At 37.5% G+C, this 23,965-nt stretch overlaps 3 protein-coding genes across 4 annotated transcripts; all 3 read left to right on the forward strand.

The window, feature by feature from the left end:
- Positions 1-536: 536 nt before the first annotated feature.
- Positions 537-7,425, forward strand: LOC107036723 (odorant receptor 4-like). The gene is made up of 4 exons (XM_029126021.1): positions 537-597; positions 4,666-5,032; positions 6,596-6,800; positions 7,186-7,425. The coding sequence occupies exons 1-4, from the start codon at positions 537-539 to the stop codon at positions 7,423-7,425; spliced, it is 873 nt and encodes a 290-aa protein (XP_028981854.1).
- Positions 7,426-7,464: 39 nt separating this feature from the next.
- Positions 7,465-13,383, forward strand: LOC107036837 (odorant receptor 67a). The gene is made up of 7 exons (XM_015255046.2): positions 7,465-7,680; positions 8,185-8,340; positions 9,530-9,861; positions 10,886-11,266; positions 12,291-12,495; positions 12,564-12,719; positions 13,252-13,383. The coding sequence occupies exons 1-7, from the start codon at positions 7,465-7,467 to the stop codon at positions 13,312-13,314; spliced, it is 1,509 nt and encodes a 502-aa protein (XP_015110532.2). The 3' UTR covers positions 13,315-13,383.
- Positions 13,384-17,276: 3,893 nt separating this feature from the next.
- On the forward strand, positions 17,277-23,592 carry LOC107036731 (homeobox protein orthopedia). 2 transcript variants are annotated; one of them, XM_015254871.1, is made up of 4 exons: positions 17,277-17,390; positions 17,977-18,385; positions 21,670-21,748; positions 21,908-23,592. In XM_015254871.1, the coding sequence occupies exons 2-4, from the start codon at positions 17,992-17,994 to the stop codon at positions 22,767-22,769; spliced, it is 1,335 nt and encodes a 444-aa protein (XP_015110357.1). In that variant the 5' UTR covers positions 17,277-17,390; positions 17,977-17,991; the 3' UTR covers positions 22,770-23,592. The 2 variants fall into 2 exon arrangements, with proteins under 2 accessions (XP_015110357.1, XP_015110356.1); XM_015254870.1 differs by lacking the exon at positions 17,277-17,390 and having other exon boundaries at positions 17,495-18,385.
- The last annotated feature ends 373 nt before the right edge of the window (positions 23,593-23,965 follow it).

Consider the following 23,965-nt stretch of genomic DNA (forward strand, 5'->3'; position numbering starts at 1 on the left):
GTTCGCTCAGATCAAATGATTGTCGTACAATAGATTATATTTTTTCCTGCCAACAGAAAACAATAAATAGAAAAAGTCAACAGAATTCGATTTTTCTATGTAACTTATTCTTTTCATATATTTTCTATAGAATTTTCTCGACTCAAATGTTTTCCATTCTATTTTTCTTTTCTTCGCTTTAAGAAAATCAAGCGAAAAAACTTAGAAAATTTGAGCCAAGGAAATTCTATAGAAAATATCTCAACAGAATAAGTTATACAGAAAAATTGAATTCTATTGACTTTATTTACTAAATATTTTCTATTGAACATTTTAATAGAATCGGCCAAAAACTAATAGAACAGTTCAATAGAAATTCAGTAGAATTTTCTAACGAATTCGATAGGTTTTTCTATTAAATTTTTTAGTCCCTGTTAAGTACTCAAAAAATTTCAAGAGTGATGTTATCTAATTAAGGGCTACAATATTAACCGTAATAAAATATTACAAATTTGGCTATCCCTGCTGCAAAGTTTAAATAATAAAATTATTGTAAAATGTCCGGGAACTTGGGGCCAAATGGGGCTCAAATGGAAGCTCTGAAGTTCGACAGCAAAAGTAGAAAAGCATTTCACTGGAGAAAAAATAGCCAAAGTACTGCGATATCCTCAGGAACCTATAATTCATATTACCCGTTGATGAATCGGAGAGGTGCGGAATCTACAACACAATACAAGATTCGTTGAACAATATTATCTTCTGAAAATTCGGTGAGTACCTTTAAATTCTTCAACTGTATCTGCAAAGGAAACAGAATACTTCCGCAGTTAAGGATGTTTATCCAAAATCACAAGTATTCAAAAAAAATTGATTTTTTTTCAACTTGAGAAACATTTCAATCCACCAAACCACGTTTATTAATTTAGAAATGAAGTGGACAAAATGCACCAAACGCATGCGCTAACATGTGCTTACATGGGACAGAATCTTTCAAATATTTACTCTTTTTGCTCGGGTACCCCGAATTTTTCTCTGGCCATTCGATTCAGTGTAGTTTTGCACATTACCTTCTTTTTTTATTTCTATTTTTAGAGTCTTCTAGTTGGTAAATTATAAATTTCAACATAAATCCCATAAGAGCCCGTGTATAAAGAAAAATTTGCTTATTCATTTCTGGCGAGACTATTGCGATTATAGTACATTACACAACTAGTGCAGAAAGCAGGCCTGCTGGCAGCACGTGTTGCGTCTACTATTTTATATGATAAGTGCGTGATGAAGTTTGGCGGTGGAAGTAATTTTTGGTGGCGTAATTTTAATCGTACGTGTAATCATGAAGAAATTCTATTTCAGCAGCAATTAAACCACGCGAGCCTTTAATAATTAATTACAGAATGTTTGAATTCAATAACTGGATCACAACAATTTCATCAAAATGCTCCATCTTTCTGGGTAAATCGAATCATTATGGCATTAAAAAATTAACTATATTAAAGTAATCATTAAATTAACGACAGAAATGGAGACTCGTTGAAATTAAATTATTCAAGATGACAATAATTTGTTTTTCAGTTACGTATGTGGATTTAATCGACTATTTGACATCCTGAATTGTCTACAATTTTGCATAAGTTCAACAGTACTGTGTATCAGTGTCATTCGACTAGCCCAAATTAATCTATCCAATTGTGATTTTCTCTTCATAATCCTGTACTTGATGTGCATGCTGTTGCAAATATTCATTCTCTGCATTTCTGGGAGTCACGTTATGTTCGAGGTAAAGGTGTAAATGAATATGGATACTATCATTTCTTAATTTATTGTTTGGGAAATTTATTCGTACCGTACCAATCAAGAACCTTTTAATTTGACTGTTTGCAAGTATTTTTTTTTCTATTTCATTGGTTTTATCGAAGTAATTCTCGATTTGAAATCCCTCCTCTAGCCTGCCTCCCCTTCATTCTTTTCCTCTCATTGTTATCTGCGGTATCATGGCCGTCTTACTCTTAGCTGTGCCCCATTCGAGCTAGGACTGCACGGGAAACCATGTAAAACCCCAGTCGCACAGCCGGCCGATTGTGCAGTGCCCTAATATATCCATCTGTCACACTGACTAGATGGAGACACTAGGCCGCTACACCGTACCTACGGCCCAGTTGCACCAAGCCCTATTATCCAAATAAACCCCCGGCTAAAATTTATCCTCGGGGTCAATTATATCGTAGGGTCATAGTTGTTCAATATTTCACCCGAAGAACAATCTTTTATTTATCCTGTAGCCCCATTTGAATCAACACTGATTTAACCTTGGAATTAAATTCTATTTTTTGTTCCTGGAATAAATTTGAGATACTCTTCTGGGTAATATAATCCATCAAACATCCAAATTTACTTTTTTTCTTATCTGACGTTTTCGTTACCCGGAGCTGGTGCAACCGGACCTTAATGTCGCAAAAAAAACGAGAGTATAACGAACAAAGTCATATGCAGTTACGTAAACCACAAAACGCTTTGAGACTATGAACTATTGTATTGAAGGTGGGAGTAGGGAAGGTTGGGGTAAAACGGACACTTTTGCCTTTTTTTTAATGTTAATGAGGGGTTGAAATGTTGATAAAATTTAATAATTTTTTTTTTTTCAATACAAAGAACAATTTCTTCCTTTTGTGACGAGCCTAAACTGAGCTCAATTGATAAATTTGTTTCTGAGTTATGAATAATTTTAAAGAAGTCTAAAGTGTCCATTTTACCCCACCGTCCCCTACACAGCTCTAATCAACGCAATGCGTTGAATTTCATTTTTTCAAAAATCCCTTTCTCGAAAAAATGTTTGGAAACTAAGGTTGATATGGCGCCTCAGAAATACTCTTGTCTATTCTATAAACTCCGAAGAGGATTTCACCCGGCAAAAATTGTCCGAACTGTTTGGATATCCTTAACTCATAGCCCCATTCAGTGACAAGTGTCTTCTCCCCCGTCGCAAAGTCAACTGTTTCTTTTCCAAGTTGAATATCGATCCGGCAACTTAAAAATTCGTATGCAGGGGAAAAAATGACAATTTTCCCTCTGTGATGATGAATAAATGAGACTCCTGCGCGACTCTTCCCCCATTTTTTCCCAGAGATGTCGTTGAGAATTCATTTGAAGGGGGAATCCCTGAATTGCTGAAAATCTACAAGAGTACACACAGGCGACAGGCATTGTTATTCTCGTATACCACCACCTGCGGTTCAATGCTCCCGATACAGTGGATATGCAGATACTACCAGTCAGTTTTATTCTTCTCCAATACATTGGCTTCTGGCGATCGGAAAATTTCTCTTCGGGCTGGAAATACATGGCCTACAGCATATATTCAACCCTGCTCGTCATCATAATCTATAGCAGTATCATATCAGAGTTGATAGGCATTGCGACCTCGAATGACAATATCAAAGAAATCGTCAACAACATGATGATTTTACTCTCGATGATTGGCGCGTGTGCGAAGGCGACGACTGTTCTCCTGCAACGCGAGGGAATCTCCAATCTCATTACGATCCTTCGGGCTCATCCGTGCATGGCCAAAGAGCCGGAGGAGGTGGCGATACAAGATATCTACGACAAAATGATTAGATAAGTACACGGAAATTAATTAAATTGTGAGACACCTGAGTTCACAGGCATTTCATCTGTAATTCACACGAGCGGAGCGGTTCGATCGAAACAAGTTGGGAAATTGCTTTCATCATAACATAGCTGATATGTCTTTGCTAATAAATTAGCAATTTGGTTTCGAATGGAATTTCTATGACGATGTATTTACCGTATTAATGTTATATTTTCTAAAAAGTGATCACCCAAAAACCGAATCATCGGATCCGGACACACAGACATTTTCTAAAAACATCATTTTTTCACGTTTCATACCATTCTACACTGAGAAAAAAAAATATTTTTGTCAAATATCCATGTACTTGAGAGAAGTATTTATTTTTTCAATACCGTATTTCTCCATTCGAGTCATTCTCAGGCAATCCTCATTAGGTTTCAATCATGTCAATTATATTGCTCTGGTGTAATGTTAACTAAAGGGAAGAGGGAGGGGAACAAAATGTAAAAACCCGAGAGGGTATACATGGAAAATAAACTACTATATTGCTCTAGAATATGATCATGTTAGTTATGACCTTGAGTGAACTTCTTCAATAATTATCAACATTAAAAAATCGATCGAAATTCTTCCCTGTAGAAAATGAGAAATTTTGGAAATATGAATAATCATTAGAAGAATCCATCCAAGGTCATGTGCAACATAGTCATACTCTAGAGCAACATGACTGTTGTAATTGAAACTTAGTCAGGCTCGCCTGGGAATGACTCGATTGGAGAAATACGATTTTGAAAAAATAAATACTTCTCTCAAGTAAATGAATATTTGGCAAAAATATATTTTTTTCTCAGTGCACATCATTTCCAGGCAAAATTGGAGAATGTAGAAATCCGACGAATACAATGCTTCCATTCGGAAGCAAAAAGAACCCGTTCGGAATCAAATTGCCAATTTATTAGCAACAATAACTATACTCATTTATAAAAATGCAATTATCCACTTGTTTCAATACGAAGACTTTTCACGTCTCACTTGTCTACTTTTGCGATGAAAATATCACTGTCGTTCTTGATTCCATACATCAACCGCTTCAGCATACGTGACACTGTCTGGAGTAACATCCTTCCTGGTGACAACTGCCGCTTTGTGGACGGGAGCTCCGCATCGCATTCTACCGTACAAATCTTGGTATCCCTACAACACATCAACTCTCGCGGGATTTTGGACTGCAAATGTGCATCAAATTATCTCACATAATTATGGCGCTTGTATCAATGCAGCCTGTGACACTCTGATATATGGATTGATAACGCAGATCTGTGCACAATTTGCCATTCTGCAGCATCGCTTCCACCGTCTGCCCAAGTCACTCACAAGAATTGGAAGAAATACCGAACAGTGGGAGAAGAATGAAATCAGGAATTGTGTGAGGCATCATCTTCAAATATTGCAGTTGAGTTGGTGTGATAAAATTAGTGAATTCTAATATTCAATAATTACACGTACGAAAAAATTCGATAGGAAATTCGAGCGCTTTCGCTGAGGAATTCTTCTGAATTTATATTGAAAATCTATTAAAAAATTCATTGTTTTTTGTTGATTTTTCCATGTAACTCATTCCGTTGAGATTATGTATGTACGAATTTTCAAAAAAGAATTTTCTATTTTTTTTCACGTGTCTGTACGTATGGGGGTATCGACAAAGGTTTTCTCCAATTGTTCGCTGATGAATCGATGAAATTAAATCATTTCGTATTCTCAAATCCGTGGCGAAGTGGTAAACTAGGATAAGTGCATTTTTTTTTGAAAATTTTTCTATTGCTTGAATCAAAAGTTCTCTCGAACGTTCTGAAATTTTTTAATTCTCCTGAAAAATTTCCATTTTTGCACTTATCCTAGTTTACCACTTCGCTACAAAAATGTAGGTATTGTTGAGCCCGACCCACCGACATTAATTAAAAGTCAATTCAGTAGCGAAGTGATAAAACGGTACAAGTCAATTTTGACTATTGACCAGTTTTCAATGAATATCTCGGAATCTAAGGAAGATACCAAAATTTTTGTTATAACCTTTTGTGTACAGCCGATTGAGAGCTACAACAAATGTAATTACGAACATTTCGCTATCTCCCTTAGATTCGGAAATATTCCTCAAAATCTCAACTGGAAGATAAGTCGACTTAAACTGTTTTACCACTTCGCTATTGAATCCATTCCATAATTTTTAAATTTTTGAATTTTTCCAAAAATCGGTTGCCCAATGATAACTAAAAAAATTTTCGACTGAGTTCGAAGATGAAGGCGATGGTAATAATTGTTGTTTCGATTTATATAACATTCAGCTAAGTTGAAAATCTGACACAATTGTCTAAAAATAAATCTCATTCAATTTAATGACATAAAATAAACAATGAATAATTATAGAATAAAATGATGTGCAATGACACAATATCTCAATATCAATATTAACAATATTAATATTATATGAATAAAACGACAGGATACCATTGCATAATGTTCAATAGAATTCTACTAGACTTTCAATAGAAATTGAATAAAATATTTTCAAGCAACTGTAGGTGTTTCAATTAAATTCTTTCATACGCGTAATCATGAAGAAATTCAATGCTAGCATCGAATGAAAACGCGCGATCCTTTGTAATCATAATTCATTAGAAAATGTTTGAATTCACTAACTGAATCACAACAGAATCATCGGGACATTGCAGAGCCCAGATCATACAGACCCATAGAAATAGTTTTTCTGAATGAACTGATCTTCATTTGAATTGAATGAATATCTCCATTCACATTGAATGAATCGTTTTTTCTTCGTCTTAACAAATGTTTTCTTGATCCAAATAAAAAGTTTTATTTCATTCAAATGCTTAATTTTTCTGATTGCGAGTAAATCCGATGATTTTTGCCTTGAAAATTAATTATAATGAAGTAGTCATTGAATTAATAACAAATGGAACATCACTCAAAGTAAATGATTCACGATAACAATAATTTGTTTTTCAGTTATGCGCATGGATGTAATCGAATATTTGACACCCTGATATGTCTACAATTTTGTATAAGTTCGACAGTACTATGTGTCAGTGTCTTTCGACTAGCCCAGATTAATCTATCAAGTCCTGATTTTCTCCTCATAGTCATGTACTTGATGTGCATGCTGTTGCAAATATTCATTCTCTGTATTTCTGGGAGTCACGTTATGTTCGAGGTAAAGTTTTAAACGAATATGAGTACTATTATTTTTGATTTATTACTTCCGAATGGACGCTTTGTATTCGTCAAATCCGAAATTTTCGATTTTTTGTGCCTAGATAGCTAATTTTGGCCTCAGATGGTTGAACATGCTATTTTCAGATTATGCCCGGATGTGTGTATGCATTTGCGTGTGTGTAACCGATTGTTTCTCGACGATAACTGAAAAAACAATTATTTAAATGAATCCAATTGCGATTTAAAATATTCTTTCCAATGCCAGCTTGACCGAATTCGATTATAAAATTTATTGTATCATCTTTTGTTGAAAAAATTTCTTTTGAAATCAATATTCAGGGAAAGATGAAAAATTTTAACGTTGGGCCAATGTTGGTTACCAGCGCCGGCCCAATGTTGGCTACCAACGTCGGCCCAATGTTGGGACAATGTTGGCAGACAGCATGGATGGAGTTGGCTACCAACGTTGGGCCAATGTTGGGACAATGCTGGCAGACAGCATTGAAGAAATGTTGGCTACCAACGTTGGGCCAATGTTGGGACAATGCTGGCAGACAGCATTGAAGAAATGTTGGCTACCAACGTTGGGCCAATGTTGGGACAATGCTGGCAGACAGCATTGAGGAAATGTTGGCTACCAACGTTGGGCCAATGTTGGGACAATGTCGGCAGACAGCACTGATGCAATATTGGTCACCAACGTTGGGCCAATGTCGGTTACCAACATCGGCGCAATGTTGGCTACCAACGTCGGGGCAATGTTGGCAGACAGTATGGAGGGAATGTTGGCTACCAACGTTGGGCCAATGTTGGGACAATGCTGGCAGACAGCATTGAGGAAATGTTGGCTACCAACGTTGGGCCAATGTTGGAACAATGTCGGCAGGCAGCACTGATGCAATATTGGTTAGCAACGTTGGGCCAATGTCGGGCTAATGTTGGCTGCCAACGTTGGCGTAATATTGAATTGAATTTAAAATATCTCATCACAGAAATACCATTTGAAAGAAATCTAATTTATTAGCAAAAATATATCGACTATATTGTGACGAAAGCAATTTCCGACTTGTTTATCTTTACCTCTTACTATGAAAATTTATCTCCGTACATATTGAATTCTATTATTGACGTCGGCTGTTGAATTCCACGTATGAAAAAATTTAATAGAAAAATCTAGCGCTTAAGGAATTCCCTCAGAATCCTGTAAGAATTCTATTGAATGATTCTATTTGTTTTTTGGGCCAACTCTATTTTAAAGGCGAAGGGGCCCTGGGGCTCGTGTGCGAGCCGAGCAGGGGGCAAATCCCCCTACTAAACAATTTTTTTATTAAAAAAAAAAGACTGAATCAAATTAATTTAATAATTCAGGTATATTTTTTTAGAGTCATAACATGGTGCATGGAATCTATGCCATGGATTGGACCCCACTGAATTTAAACACGAAGAGGAGTTTGCTATTTATTATTGGTAATTGTCTGAGACCTGTTAAATTTACATGCGGCACTGTTATCCCTCTGTCTCTTGATTCTTTCAATCAGGTGAGTATTTTATTACATGTCTTCCATGAGAACTGAACTCACTGAGTGTTTTTTTTTTCAATTTTAATGCAGTTGATTAAGCTTTCGTACTCGGCCTTCAATGTTCTACAACAATCGTCGGGGTGAATCACCGGTGCTCAGGGGAAAGAGAGGGAATGAGAAAATGCATATATGAAAATATTGAATACAATATCTAGGGCGTTCGTTCCAAAATTGTATTGAGAGCCTACTTCATTTATTCTATCACGTGTATATCCTCCCGGGTCTTTACATTTTGTCCGATGTCCCGTATTAAAATTATGAATGATGAAAAATACTTGATATTTTACCACAACGATCGACCAAATCATTGAACAGGCAAATTTCCCTACACTATTGTAAGAAAAACAAGTTCTCAAAACAAGTCTTGCTTGGCTCATTAAAAACCCTAGTTGAAAATTACCAAACACGTGGATAATTGCATTTTTTATAAATGAGTGTGGTTATTATTGGTAATAAATTAGCAATTAGCTTCCGAATGGATTCTCTTTTTTTATTCTCATTTCATCATTCTCTTCTTTTATTTTTGAAATTTGAGATGTCTGGACGAATTAAGCAATTGAAGAAAAATTACTTGTCTCAAGAAAATATGTTTCAGATATTGGAATTTTTTTTTCTCAGTGTAGGGTAAACTGTCCAGTAGATGGACGCCTAAGAAAACCGCCCAGTAGATGAACGTTTGTTTTTCAGCAATTGAAAAAAAAATTGATCGAAAAAAAATCGTCACTCGGGGGTTAAGAATCACAGCTGTTGGTGCAAAATTCAAAGCAACAATTCACATTTCAGTATTTTTTGCGTAATTTCCTATCCGAAAGTAGCTCGTCCATTTATTGGGTAGCTTACCCTATTTCTCTCCGTCCGTCGTCTCCCCCATCGCAGAGTCAACTGCCCCTTTACGGAGTCGACTATCGATCTGACAACTCAAAAATTCCTAACGGGAGAACAGTTTTACAATTTTCCCCCTTTTCCGCGACGCGAAACGTTTAGCGACATTCGTTGATGAATAAAAGAGTCCTCCGCGCGACTCTCCCCCATTTTTTCCCAGAAATGTCATTGTGGATTCTCTCAAAGGGGATTTTTCCCTGTATTGGAAAAATTTCCCAAGAATAGGTGGTGCATCATTGCCATTTTTCTTCTCGTACACAACCAGTCCAAGTTCAATGCTCCCGAGATTGTCGATATGCACATGCTACCGGTCAGTTTTACTATTCTTCAGTACATCGGCTTCTGGCGACCGGTGAAGCTCTCTTCGGAGTGGAAATGCATGGCCTACGGCATTTATTCGACTTTGGTAGTCTTCACAGTCTACAGTAGCATCGTATCGGAGCTGATATACATGGCGACCTCGAATGACAGTGCCAAAGATACCATAAACAACTTGGTGATTCTTCTTTCGATGATCGGGGCGAGCGCTAAGCTCACGACTGTTCTCCTGCAACGCGAGAAAATTTCTAATCTCATCGCGATCCTTCGGACTCATCCGTGCGAGGCTGAAGAGCACGAGGAGGCGGCGATCCAAAATATCTACGACCAAACGATTCAATAAGTATTCTCGCTGTTTTTGTTTTCAATCCAGTAGCGAAGTGGTAAACCGGTATAAGTCGATTTTCACTATTGGCCAGTTTTCAATGAATATCTCGGAATCTAAGGGAAATAGCGAAATTTTTGTAATTTCCTTTTTTGTAGCTCTCAATTTGCTCTACAAAAAAGGTTATGACGAATATTTTGCTATTTCCCTTAGATTTTGGGATATTCAGTGAAAACTGGACAGTAGTCAAAATCGACTTATACCGGTTTACCACTTCACTACTGAATTTTAATGCTCGGTTATGCGCAAACTTGACCACTGCGCATGGAGCGACGCGCAGATTGTGATTTTTTCCAGTACTCGTACTAGAATTTTTATGGAAAATTTCTCTCCGTGTACAGTGCAAAATTTGTGGACTTTTAATTAAGGTTTTTGATAGTTTCAAACGCTGAATTCTCATATTAAACTGTGGTTATTCGATTCGTGGTACTTTCACGCGTAATTTGAGACCAATTTGTACTCAAAACTCCACTCATGTCAATAATTATCAACAATTTTGTTGACGCCGAGCGGAGCCGGTAATACCGCTCATAGGATCGGCCACGTACCCTGATAGAACGGATTAGTTATTGTTAACGAATGAATTTTGGTTGGAGTTTAGGGTCTATTCGGTCCCACGAAATGTTCATTCGTTAATAGTTAACGAATCTCGTTTGGAATAAATGAATCATTCTATCAGTGCTATCGAGTACAAATTTATTAATTAAGATCAGTTTAAGCTCATCGCAAAGGGAAAGAATTGTTGTTTGTATTGAAAAAAAATATATAAAATGAAAAAAAATATATTTCATCAACATTTCAACCCGTCATTAACATTAAAAAAAAAACTCAGTGTCCGTTTTACCCCAGCCTCCCCTATAATAAATTTCCACTTTTCATCATCTTATTTTTGCAATGAAAATTCGATTACTGTTCTTGATTCTATAAATCAACCGCTTCAGCATACGTTATCCTCTCTGGAGTGACAACAGCCATGGTGACGGGTGCGAGTTTGTGTACGGAAGCACCGAGTGGAATTCTACCGTACAAAGCCTGGTATCCCTACAACACATCGACTCCTCTCGGATTCTGGAGTGCATATCTGCATCAAATTATCGCGCACGCTTATGGGGCTTTTACCAATGCAGCCTGCGACACTCTGATATACGGAATGATAATGCAGATCTGCGCACAATTCGCCATTCTCCAGCATCGCTTCCACCTCCTGCCAAAGTCACTTGCAGCTATTGGGAAAAATATTGAACAATGGGAGAGGAAGGAATTGGGAAATTGTGTGAGGCATCATCTTCGAATATTGCAGTTGAGTCTTCGGGGCGAAAGGGTTTACACGAATTGAATGAAAAAAAAAGGTTTTTTTACATTAAGGCCCGGGTGTACTATCTTTCGAATGTTATCTGGATTTTTTTTATCTTTCGTAATCCAAAATTGTCGATTGAGGGGTACATCATGTAGAAATTACCAAAAATTATGATTGAATGATATAAAAAATAGAAAACATTCTGAACTTTTTAAAAGAGCGGTTTTAATTGAGATTCAGAATGAGTTGAAGAAAGTGGAAATTACAAATATCTGATTCGCTGTGGCAAATTATCTATTAGCTGTCATTTTCCATGGTGGATAACAAAACACTAACTCCTCATGGGAAGTGACAGCTAGGTATCTCAATTTTCAAAACAGTGGTATGTAGTCATCTGCCATTTTTATGTGATAAAAGTGTGATTAAAAAATTCTCCAAAATATTACAACTTTTTTCAAAGAGCCTTTTCCGTAATAAATGTCTCTGTGCAGTGTGGGAAAAGATTTACGAAATCAGTCTTCCCCCTGCATGATATTGGCTGACAGGCCGCCATTTGTCACCGTAAATCAGATACATTTTTCAATTTCTTGTTATTCAACTTATTCTGAATATAAATTAAAAATGCTCGTTGAAAAAATTCAGAATTTTTTCTACTTTTTTTTTATTATTCATTCATAATTTTTCAAAACTTCTGCATGACGCAGGACATTGACAATTTCAGATGACGAAAGATGAAGAAAAACATCGAGATAAAGGGTCACGAGGGGTCACAAGGCTCACGAGAAAATTTCAGACGAGGAAATTCTATAGAAAATATCTCAATAGAATAAGTTGTGTAGAAAAATTGAATTCTATTGACTTTTTCTACTGATTATTTTCTATTGAGCATTTCAATCGGCCAAAAACTAATAGAACAGTTCAATAGAAATTTAATAGAATTTTCTAACGAATTCGATAGGCTTTTCTATTAAATTTTTTCGTCCGTGACAAAATATATTTCGTTTTCGTGACAAAATATGTTCTTAGTTTTGCAGACGAATGTAATCGAGTCTTTGACTCCCTGATTTGTCTACAATTTCTGATAAGTTCAACAGTACTTTGTGTCAGTGTCTATCGACTAGCCCAGATCGAGCTATCCAGCCCTGATTTTCCCATCATAGTCATGTACTTGATGTGCATGCTGTCGCAAATATTCATCCTCTGTTTTTCTGGGAGTCACCTGATATTCGAAGTAAAGTTATCAGCAAAAGGTGAGTTGTGAATGAGATCGAATTATTAATTCAGACATGTTTTCTTCAGAGTCATAACATGGTGCACGGAATATATGACATGGATTGGACTCCACTGACTCTAAATACGAAGAAGAGTCTGATTTTTATCATTGGTAAATGTCTGAGACCTGTTAACTTCACGTGCTGCACTATTCTTCCTCTATCTATTCATTCATTTAATCAGGTGAGTTTTTCATGAGTTGTTTTCACGGACGAAAAAATTTAATAGGAAAAGCTATCGAATTTGTTAGAAAATTCTATTGAATTTCTATCGAACTGTTCTATTAGTTTTTGGCCGATTCTATTGAAATGTTCAATAGAAAATATTCAGTAGAAAAAGTCAATAGAATTCAATTTTTCTATACAACTTATTCTATTGAGATATTTTCTATAGAATTTAAATTTTCTAAGTTTGTTCCTTCGATTGTCTTGATGAGAAGAAAAGAAAAATAGAATGAAAAACTTCGAAAATTTGAGTCGAGCAAATTTTATAGAAAATATATGAAAAGAATAAGTTACATTGAAAAATCGGATACCGTTGACTTTTTCTATTGAATGTTTTCTATTGAACATGTCAATAGAATCAGCCAAAAACTAATGGAAAGTTTAATAGAAATTCAATAGAATTTTCTAACGAATTCGATAGGTTTTTCTATTAAATTTTTTCGTGCGTGTTGCGGGAAGAATAAATTGACTGACTGTTTTTTTTTATGCAGTTGATTAAACTTTCGTACTCGACCTTCAATGTTCTACAACAATCGTCAGGAGTGAGCCATTGACACACAGGAAATAATTTAATGGACACACCTAGCGAATTCGCTAGACAATTCTATTAAACTTTCTATTAATTTTTGGCCGATTTTATTGAAATGTTCAATAGAAAATATTCTGTAGAAAAAGTCAATACAATTTGGTTTTTCTACACAACTTTTTCTATTGAGATATTTTCTATAGAATTTGCTCGGCTCAAATTTCCTAAATTTTTTTCATTCTTTTCTCTTCTTTTTTCATCAAGAAAATCAAACAATTTTCGTACATGTGGTTGTGATCGCTATTCAGAGTAAGCAATCTGTCATTGTTTATTTGTGATAAATATTTGTGAAACTATATAAAAAGGAAGACAAAATGTTCAATGGGTTCGCTGCAGCGAAGTAGTGAAACGGTTCACGTCAATTTTGACTATTGGCTAGTTTTCAATAAATATCTCGGAACCTAAGGGAGATAGCAAAATTTTTGTTATAACCTTTTTTGCAGAGCCGATTGAGAGCTACAATAAATGTAATTACGAAAATTTCGCTATCTTCCCTAAATTCGGAAATATTCCTCAAAAACTCAACTGGGAGATGAGTCGACTTGAACCGTTTTACCACTTCACTACTGATACATAAATAAATTTATGATGTATACAACATTCCTGGCCAAAAAATATATGCGGTATGATTGCGGTATATGTCACATATATGTCTACATTTTTTTCCATGCGGCATTAATTTCCACCCAAAAGGTGAATAAATGAAAAAAATTATTTAGCCGCGAAAAAAACAGAATCAACAAAAAAAAATCTAAAAAATGCGCGAAACATTCCCCTCCGCTCGCCACAATCGAAATAAAAAAATCCATGAAGGGTGAAAGCATGTGGAGATCGGGGCTTACATGTCGGGTCAATTACCGAACACTTTTGTCAAAGCCCATTTCAACAGAATATGTGGGAGAATCTCGCTGCCCATATATGCAGGCGTAAGATCATGAGAACCGATGTATTTCTATATTAGAATGACCGCCCGCAGTCGTTCAACACCAGACGCAGTAACGCGTAGCGAAGATGCACCGTATGCGGGATAAACTATTCCTCATCCAATTTTAGCTCGAAAAATATTTCCTATCGAAAAACATCGTGAGAAATTGGATTGTCCGTGTGATGGGCCGATGGTGGTTGCGGGCTAATCGTACGGGTGTTCTCACGGAGGCATATAATACAGTGTGACTCATGCCCTCACCGAAATAACTTCGGGGTAAGGGGAAGACTCTCGTCATTTTTAACAACAATTTTTCGTAATTTTTTTCCACTTGAATGACAACTACATGCTTCGCCCACAAAATGACGATAATTGACGGTAAAAAATTCATAGAAAATATTCGTCATTTCGAAATGAATGAAAATGAATGAAAATTCATTGAAAATGAATTTAATTATTATGACTTGATAAATTTAATTTTACTGTATTAATAATAATCATTGTAATTTAACGGAATTTATTGCAAGAAAAATATAAAATATGCCCGAGGACCTTCAGCCACTGTATTAATATTTAGCTGTATTTTTGTTACGATTTTATTATAATTTAATTTGATTTTTAACAAAGCGGGAAATCATTTCGATTCTGACTATTGGTCAGTTTTTAATGAATATCTCGGAATCTAAGGGAGATACCCAAATTTTTGTCATAACCTTTTTTGTGGAGAAGATTGAGCGCTACAAAAAAGGTTATAATGAAAATTTCGCTATCTCCTTTAGATTCGGAGATATTTAAGAAAAATATCTCCGAAAATTAAAAAAAAAAACATTTCTGCTGACATTTCACGAAATTTTGCAGTTGAAATTCTACTGTTTGTATTCTATTGTTTTTCTCGCAATTCGATGAGAAAACCGATGAAAAAATTCGAAGTTTTAGGCCAATTCTCAAAGAATCGAGAATATATTTTAAATTTTTTTTGACGCTCATTTTTCAAATGTTTCTATTCAACCGTTTAATTTCATTGCTAATCGATAATTCGGTGATAATACGGTCATACATATTTATACGTATTAGGAGTAATAATATTAAACGCCATGTTTGAAACACTTTGAAAATTTCAATTTGAGGCTTTAAAAAATCTGAATTTGAGATGAAAAATCTCAAAATAAATGTTTTTTTATCGTAAAGTGTACAGGGGCTGACACAAATTTCCAGACAAAACTGAGTTATTATTCATTTTTAATCTCTTCAAAGTGTAATTTGAATTCTGCCGATTTTCTCCGATTTTTCAATAATTATCTCATGCAATTTAATCGAAAAACCGCTTTCCCCAATATCTCAAAACACCGGGGCAAAACGGGTGGTTATATTTAATTCATAATCAAAGTTTCCACTGGAATAAAAATGTTTGACCGTCAAAAACAGATGAATACTTTGAAGAATATCATTTTGAAATGGAAGACGATTTTTCAGCGATTGAAAAAATATCTGCAGCGAATATTCCATAAAAAATCGAGTGAATAAAACAGGTACACGTTGAACTTTCATCTGCGGACGTTAGCGACGCATCCCACAGTCCTCCCGTCGTCGTCTACCAATTACCCCCAATTGAGCCAATTTATACCAATTGATCTTAACTCGCTGAATTAACCGGCAAGCTCGGAAGTCTCCACCGTAAACTGCGTGGACGATAAAAAAACAGCCATTCCATTTTTCCCCCATTGTCACCCGTAGCACGCAGCGATGACAACGGATGTGCCATGAACATTGAACCCCGCGTGAGATCCCAAGACGAAGAAGAAATTCCCCGCCGGCGTCCCCGCGCCCCATCACCTCGAGCGAAAAAGAACCCTCAATTTTCCTCCCCCATCTTTATTTGCAACAAAGCAGGCGCTGAAATTTGAAAAAAAAATCATTTCATCCCGTTCGAATAGAGCGATAATGTTATTTACTCAGTCGTGATCTCCCCTCACTCGGGAATCGCGAGACCGGCGGGCTATCACTGAAAAGAGGGGCTGAGAAGGAGGAGTCAGGTACGCCGCCCCTCACCAGTTGCGCGTGTTCTGGCGAAGTGGGAGAGCGACGCGCACGCACATTATTTCAACTTGCACGTTGCCGCCAACATTTTACCGCCAACATTTTACCGCCAACAATGCAACACCCACAGGTCCCCGTCCATAAAAATCGAAACGATGGGAGAAAACACTTAAATCCAAAATCACAAGATGCACTTTATCCTTGCGAAGTCCTGACCGCGTAAATCCATTTGTATCCCCGAGGAGAATCAGTAAATAACCAAAAATCCTGATGTTTGTACGCGAGGTTTTCGACGCACTGATGCTGCGGAGGAGCCTCGGGCGGAGAGTTGCGGCGGGCCCTCGTCAAATATTTCGGCATGCGACGGCTTATGCTCGGTAAAATGTGCGTGAATGTGCCGGTAAATCCAGAAGTGCGAGAAATTAATCCAAAAGTGAAGGGAGACGGGTCAGTGCAGGAGGCGACCCACCCGGTACTGCAGCTCTGGCATCACCGAACCTTCACTTATATCGTGCCTCGGCTAATAACGCCCAGTAATGTGATATGATTAGCTTAGTTGAGTTCAGTTTAGTTCGTATTCGTTCAATTTAGTGATTCGCCGGCAAAATCACATCGAGTTAAAGTCATTTAGCCCAGTTAACAGTTGTCCTGTCCAATGTTGATGGTCTGTTGACCATGTAAACATCATCAAGCCCCCGCGGAATGCCCCCCAATAGACAAACCCCCTGACGCTCTTCGCCTGACGATTCAGTCTGACAATTCAGTGTCTCATCACACGTTGACTAATTAACGCTTGTCGAATTACCACTTAATAACGCGGGTTCATAGGCGAATGCAGAATGGGAATGGGGGTAGTTTGATTGGACCAATTCGAGGCAATTCCTGGCGATTGTTGGCATTCATTGAGGCTTCGGTCGAGTTTAAGAGCGACGAGCCATCAGTGACATGCTGTCCGTCGAGGAATTGAGATGGATCCTGGATGGTCCATCTGAAATTCACCATCAACCCCTCGACCCTCCCTGAATCCTCACCCCAATCCTTCCGCGCGGTCCCGCGGGAAGAAGCACAAATGCAAGAACAAGGTGAGTCATCTCCGTCGACAGCGAAGGGGCGACAAAAGAGATGAACCAAAAAATTGGAATACCCGATGTTTAGATGGGTAGTGGCCTGAAACCCGCATACATCACCCGCCTCCCGCTGGATCCATTGTATTCCTCTCATTCCGAGCCACAGCGATTGGCTCGAGTGCGAGAGTGGACCGTGGGCGGTGCTACCAACTCATCCCTTTAAATATAAACGTGTGTGAGATTACCAGTCGTTCACCAAGGTCCGTCACAACTAGTTCACTTTGTTAACGCGGCTTTGGAACAAGTCGAAATTAATCATAACCGGCCCAACAATTTATAGTAATTGGTTGAGATTCCATTAACACTTATTCGTGAATTGCAACAAACAAGAGACACCGCGGTGGATTACATTTATCAATTTGTGATTTGATCCATTGAGGGGGGTTTTTTTTCTCTTTTCATTCGAGTTTATGGAGTTGATTGGTTGAGGAGTGAGTGATTGGAACGAGTCTTCATGAACCTTGTCGATTATTCGTGGCAATCGGTTCTCGCGGATTATCCCAGGGATTTCACTGAGGAATTTGCACTTGATTATTGCCAGAGTGATTGCGCTATTATGGATGGAACGCCCTTTGATGATCCCATTTTCTCGGACTTTGGGGGACGTTCGGGCACTGGGGTGCACAGCATTCAGGTGATGCTGGGGCTGCACGGGGCGCATCATGCGAATGATCTTATTCCGCCGGGGGGCCATCTGCATAAGTTGGACTCAGCGGAGGAGTCGCCGCCCCATCATCAGGGGGGACATCATCTCCAGGCGCAGGGGCATCAGGCGAAGGAGCTCAAGGAGCTGGAGCTCGCGGGAATGTATGCGCCTCTTGCCCAGGGGGACGTTAGCACCTCGAGCTCCAGCTCCATCACTACCACCAGCACTGGACTCCAGCAGAGCATGCAGATCGGGGGGAGCATCAAGAGGAAGGGGGAGGATAATATCAATTCTATTGCACAAGGTAATTTTTTCAGGCGGGCCGCGGGGGAAAAAATTCAATTGAAGAGGCGGAATTCGTGCGAAATTGTATTGGGAGTCTAGTGGAAATTCTATTTTTTTGCCCTCGTTCACGGAGAAAAATTTTCTAGAAAAATTCTAGTACGAGTACTGGAAAAAATCACAATCCACCGTCTGTGAAAAATTCTAGTGCTTTAAGGAAAAATTTCTTGATATTTCTGGTAAAATTTCTGGGGACTTCTGTGAAATTTTCACAGAAATACTGGGAAAAATTCACGTTTTCCCCAATAAAATTTCTAGTGCCGGCACTGGAATTTTTTCCTGGCCGTCACTTTGCGCCTCTTCTCCCGTGCAAGCACTAGAATTTTTCTAAAAAATTTCTCTCCGTGTTCTAGTGGATTTATGATGGCATTCATTTTCATGAACGATAATAATTGGAAAAAATCATGGGGTATTGGAAAAGTTTGGCAATACTATTTTATCGTATTGTTAAGGAACAAACCTCATAATTATTTGTAAAAAACTCGAAAATTAAATTAAAATTGTACTAAATTTTTCAAGGTAATATTTGTTTTTATTGTGATAATAATATTTAATGACGATTTGGGTTCTGGCAAGGGTCTAACAAGGGCAGACAATTTTAATTTAATTTTCGAGTTTTTTATAAATAATTATGAGGTTTGTACCTTATTTTGTATATGGATGGTTTTCGGAGCCTGCAGAAGCTGCAATTTAGCAGTGAAACGTCGCGATTTGAAATGGTATTGCTAAACTCTTCCAATATCCCATGATTTTTTTCCAATTATTCTAGTGGATGTTTGATGAGAAAAAGTGGGATTTCAAATTTCTGTTTGATTTTTTCGCGAGATTTTTTTCTGTGAGAATGCAAAACAGAATAAAATTCGGCGGAAAAAACTTGGAAAATTTGTGCCCAATAATTATAATTTAAAAAATCTGAAGAGGACAATTCGAACAGAAATTTGAAATCTATTGACTTTTTTCAATCAAATGATAGAATCAGCGCAAAAAATAAGTAGAATTTTTCAATAGAATTCGAATAGAATTTTCTAGCGAATTCGCTAGGTTTATTTCAATTGAATTTTTTCATGCGTGGGATCAGGGAGTTTTTAGGGATTTATGGGAGGATAATTTTATCAAGAGGATTCCATTTAAACCGTCTATCATTTGGTTGTTAATTTTCAAATAAACATGATTTCATAGTGAATACCAGTTATCTCTTCTTGAGATACATTTGATCGGGAGAAATCGAACTTCTCTAGCATTGAAGTTCCTTTTATGTGTCGCAATAATGAGAGTATTAGATTTCTCTCCAGCCAAAAGTTTGCTATCTCCAGAAATTCGTTGGTTTACTCAAAAATCAAAATTATTCTCATGACTAAATACGTTGTTATCTCAGTCAGCACGATCATACGTTGTTCCAAGTAAATTATAATTGAAGTGAGCATTTCGTATGTCGAATCAGGATGAATATTGTTACGCGGAAAAAGCTTTGAGATTGTAGTAAGATGTCGTTGAGTTGAAAGAAGTTTATATTTCTTGACTAAAAAAATCGCATTAGTTTACAATAGCAGAATCACAGATTACGGCAATTCAACACAAACTTGGATATCACAAATTTCGTTCAATGTGATGTACGGAAAGCTCAATTTAAACATCGGCTTCATTCGAGAAAACAACATTCAATTCATTTCTCAATGTAATCATCTCCTGGGTACGATTTTTTTATCAATTCAAGAAAGTAGAAAATTTCTCGACTGGAGATTATACTGGGTTTAAGGGTGCCAAGTGAATTTGAAAAAAGATTCAAAAAAAATTTTCTCTTTCCCTCCATCATTGGAGAAATATGTATTCATCCATCCGACGGAATTTCAAACCCGCAACCGGAACTAGACATCGAGAAAATAAATGCGGAAAATCCTCTGTTTCGCGTGACGAAACTCGAGAAGGCATGGGATCAAATGGGTACGGCGGGTTGAAATATCTCTCTTATTCACCCCGGTACCCCATTGTTTTTTGTCGCCATCACATTGAACACATCATTCCCCATATCTTCAAATTTTTTCAAATTTTTCTTGAGTTCCTAGGGGGTTGAAACGTTCAATTTAATCAAAACTCCATAAGAGGCCGTGTATAAGACTGGTTTTGTTTATTTAATTTCTCGATATCCATAAGTTCTAAAATTTTAAAATTGTCACCGATGTTCACCATCTGTCTAATACTATTAATTTAAAAAATTATAACTTTGTTGGTGAATGTCAATTTTCAAGGTCATCGCCAAATTCACTTGGCACCTTTAAAAAAATAGAACTTTTCCGTTTTTGTGGTGAATACATGTGACTCGACGCCAAGGACTGTGTTAAATGATTCAAGTAAATGTACCTCAAGGAATAATTGATATTCACCGTAAGATCTTATTTACTTGAAGCTGGTTCACGAATATAATACTTGTACCAAGAAGGAAACATCTCAATAAAATAATTTTTTCTATGAGTGTCGTGAATTCGTCGGGTCTATTAAATTTTTTCGTGCGTGAACCTTTGAATTTGCGCCACTGAATTCGAATTAATGGTCCTTGTTGCTCATCCACGGTATGAGATGGAATGACTCTGAAAGATATTGGATGATTTTCTTCCGGTGTTCGTGCCGGGCATCAGTATATGGTGACGTTACACTGCCCCCCATTACGCTCTTCTACGCACCAAATACAATTACCCATGCATATGTACCTCCAACGGCGGACACTTTCTGCTTCAGATACTAGACGATTGATAAAATCGAAAAAACCACAAATCAGTATTGACATATACATATATTAAAATACTCAAATAACTAATACAAAATGTGCTTTTTTTTTATACAATAAGTTATGTTTCATTTTTATTTTTATTTCTTCTTCTCCCTTGAGTTTTGTGAGCGCACCTACCATACAAATAACAATATGCACTAATCCAGCGGAACGGTTCAATTTACCACAAAAAACAATATTAAATTCTATACAATAAACCCATAAATTTATTAAACTCGAGTGTCACAAAGGGACCATTTGTTTAGATTACAACAGATACTTATCATTATTTTTTTTTATACCTGTTTTTTTTCCTAAGTGTAAATATTGTAAATAAATGTAAATACTCACTGTAAAAAATTAAATAAAACATGGTTAAACAAAAAAAAAAGCGGACACTTTCTGCAGAAGAATGAGCGAATGCTAGAGCGAATGCTCTTCGTCACTATGTATTCATAATTTTAATTCATCAACTGTTGCAGGAACGAATGAGACTCAGCCTGCGAAAAAGGACTCGAAGAAGAAGTCTAGTAACGATGGAATCAAGAAGAAAAAGACACGGTAAGAGATGAATTCACTCCCCTACAATTCGCAATTTTTTTTTTCATCGAATTTTCGCAATGTTTTTCCATTAAACCCTTCCGTGCGTGGCTGCATCCCACGCAGAACAATTCCCGTGACCAATAAACGATATTCACCACCGAAATATTATGAATCCAGAACAACCTTCACGGCGTACCAGCTGGAGGAGCTCGAGCGTGCGTTCGAGCGTGCGCCCTACCCGGACGTCTTCGCCCGGGAGGAGCTGGCGCTGAAGCTAGCGCTCTCCGAGTCGCGCGTCCAAGTCTGGTTCCAGAACCGGCGCGCGAAGTGGCGGAAGCGCGAGCCGCCCCGGAAGACCGCGGGATACATGACAACGGGCGCGGGAAGTGGCGGTCTCTCCGGCTCCTTCACGTCCCTCAACAACAGCCTGAATCCCTTCGCCTCGAGCACGAGCGTCGCCACCGCGACGCCCCCCGACGCCTGGGCCTACTCCCCCGCGTACGACCTCGCGCCCCACATGAACCTCCTGAGCCCCTCGAGCTCCCCCTACTCGGGATCCTTCGCTGGGCCCAGCAACAACGGCTCTGCCTACTCCTACGCGACGATGCTGCCCCAGCACGACGCCTCCCTCTTCACGACCCCGAGTGGAAACACCATGCGCGTCCACCAGGACTACATGACTGCGAGCAACAACAGCCCCCCACCGTCAACCCTGACCCGAGCGGACTACCAGAACATGGTCTCCGCGCACTCCCCGCAGCACTCCAATCATCTGAGCGCACCAGGTAGCAATTCTCTGTCGGAGGACGAGCACCAGAACAAGCAGATGGAGTACGTGGCTGGGCTGAGCCCAGCTGACAAGTACCACCACGACCAGTCTGACTACTCCTCCCATCAGCCAGAGACTTCCCACATCAAGCAGGAGTACAGCATGCACTCACCCCCGTCCAGTGCACGCAATATCAAGAACGAAGTGATGGTCAAGAGTGAGGGCTCTGGGCAGCAGAATTACGTGCAACTTCCACCTTTTTTGAATTAACGAGAACCCTCAGGAGGCGGGGGGGTTTCTATCGCGAGATGCAATAATGTGCCTTTGAGTTTTATTGTTGATGGGTGAGGAGAGATTAGGGAACACTTGACTGGATGATATGTAATGCATTCGGTGGAGATGCCTTTTTAGTAGAAAATTCTACTGCTGTTTTATTTGTTTTTTTGGATTTATTTGATGGGACAAAGGGAATAGAGTCTCAGTCAATAGAATTTTTGTTGAAAAAGTGGCCACCGAATAAGTGAAAAATCAAGTCAAATCGAATTCATAAAATTGGATTTCCTATTGAATTTTTTGATTCGTGAGAACTTTTACGCAGATGTTATGTGATATTTCGGGGTTTTGGGAATTGTTCGATAGAAGGAATTGAATGGATTTTAATTCAAAAGAATTTATATTAAAAATCGCAATAGAATAAGTGGTATCGAAAAATCAAGATCTATTTACTTTTTCCTATCCAATATTTACCAAAAATGTCGAAAATCTCAATAGAAATTTCGCTAAAAATGAATAAGATTATATTTTCTACGGGATTTTTGCAGTCCTGAGGGCTTTTGTTTAAGAATTTAATTGTCTTCGTCGATTTGCATGACAAATGGAAATATTGAATAGAAAGAATCTAGTGAAAATTTCCACAAAGTCAATAGATTTGTGATGTTCCTATACAATTGAGGATATCCAAGTATCTTTTACAGTTTGGTACAGACCAAACTATAGATTCAACAATATTCCATTATCCAATTTGTCGATTAAATTACGTGAGACAAATTTGAAAAAAAAATCATGAATATTCATTCAAATTACATTTTGCACAGAATTGACTTTAAACATTCGTTGTTTATAAATAAGTAATTGAAATTCTATAAACTTTTGAAAATTCTGAATATGAATAAATTTGTTACGATTCCGAACAAATGATTTTAATGGGGGAAAATTGATTGTAAATTATTTATAGAAAATGCTCGCAATTTTCAAAAATTGCAATTTTTTAAACATTTCATCAATATTCCTCCAACAATAAACTTTCTATTTTTTCAGATTTTTAAAATGTTTTTTAACGGTTCAATATCGAAATTCAAATTCTCATCTGCAAAGTTTAAATAATAAAAGAATTGTAAAATATCCGAAAAGTTGGGGTCAAATGGGGCTCAAATGAAAGCTCTGATGTTAGATTACAAAAGTAGAAA

Source organism: Diachasma alloeum, unplaced genomic scaffold (genome assembly GCF_001412515.2).
Source record: "Diachasma alloeum isolate Michigan unplaced genomic scaffold, Dall2.0 Dall_scaffold_00211, whole genome shotgun sequence".
NCBI lineage: Eukaryota > Metazoa > Arthropoda > Insecta > Hymenoptera > Braconidae > Diachasma > Diachasma alloeum.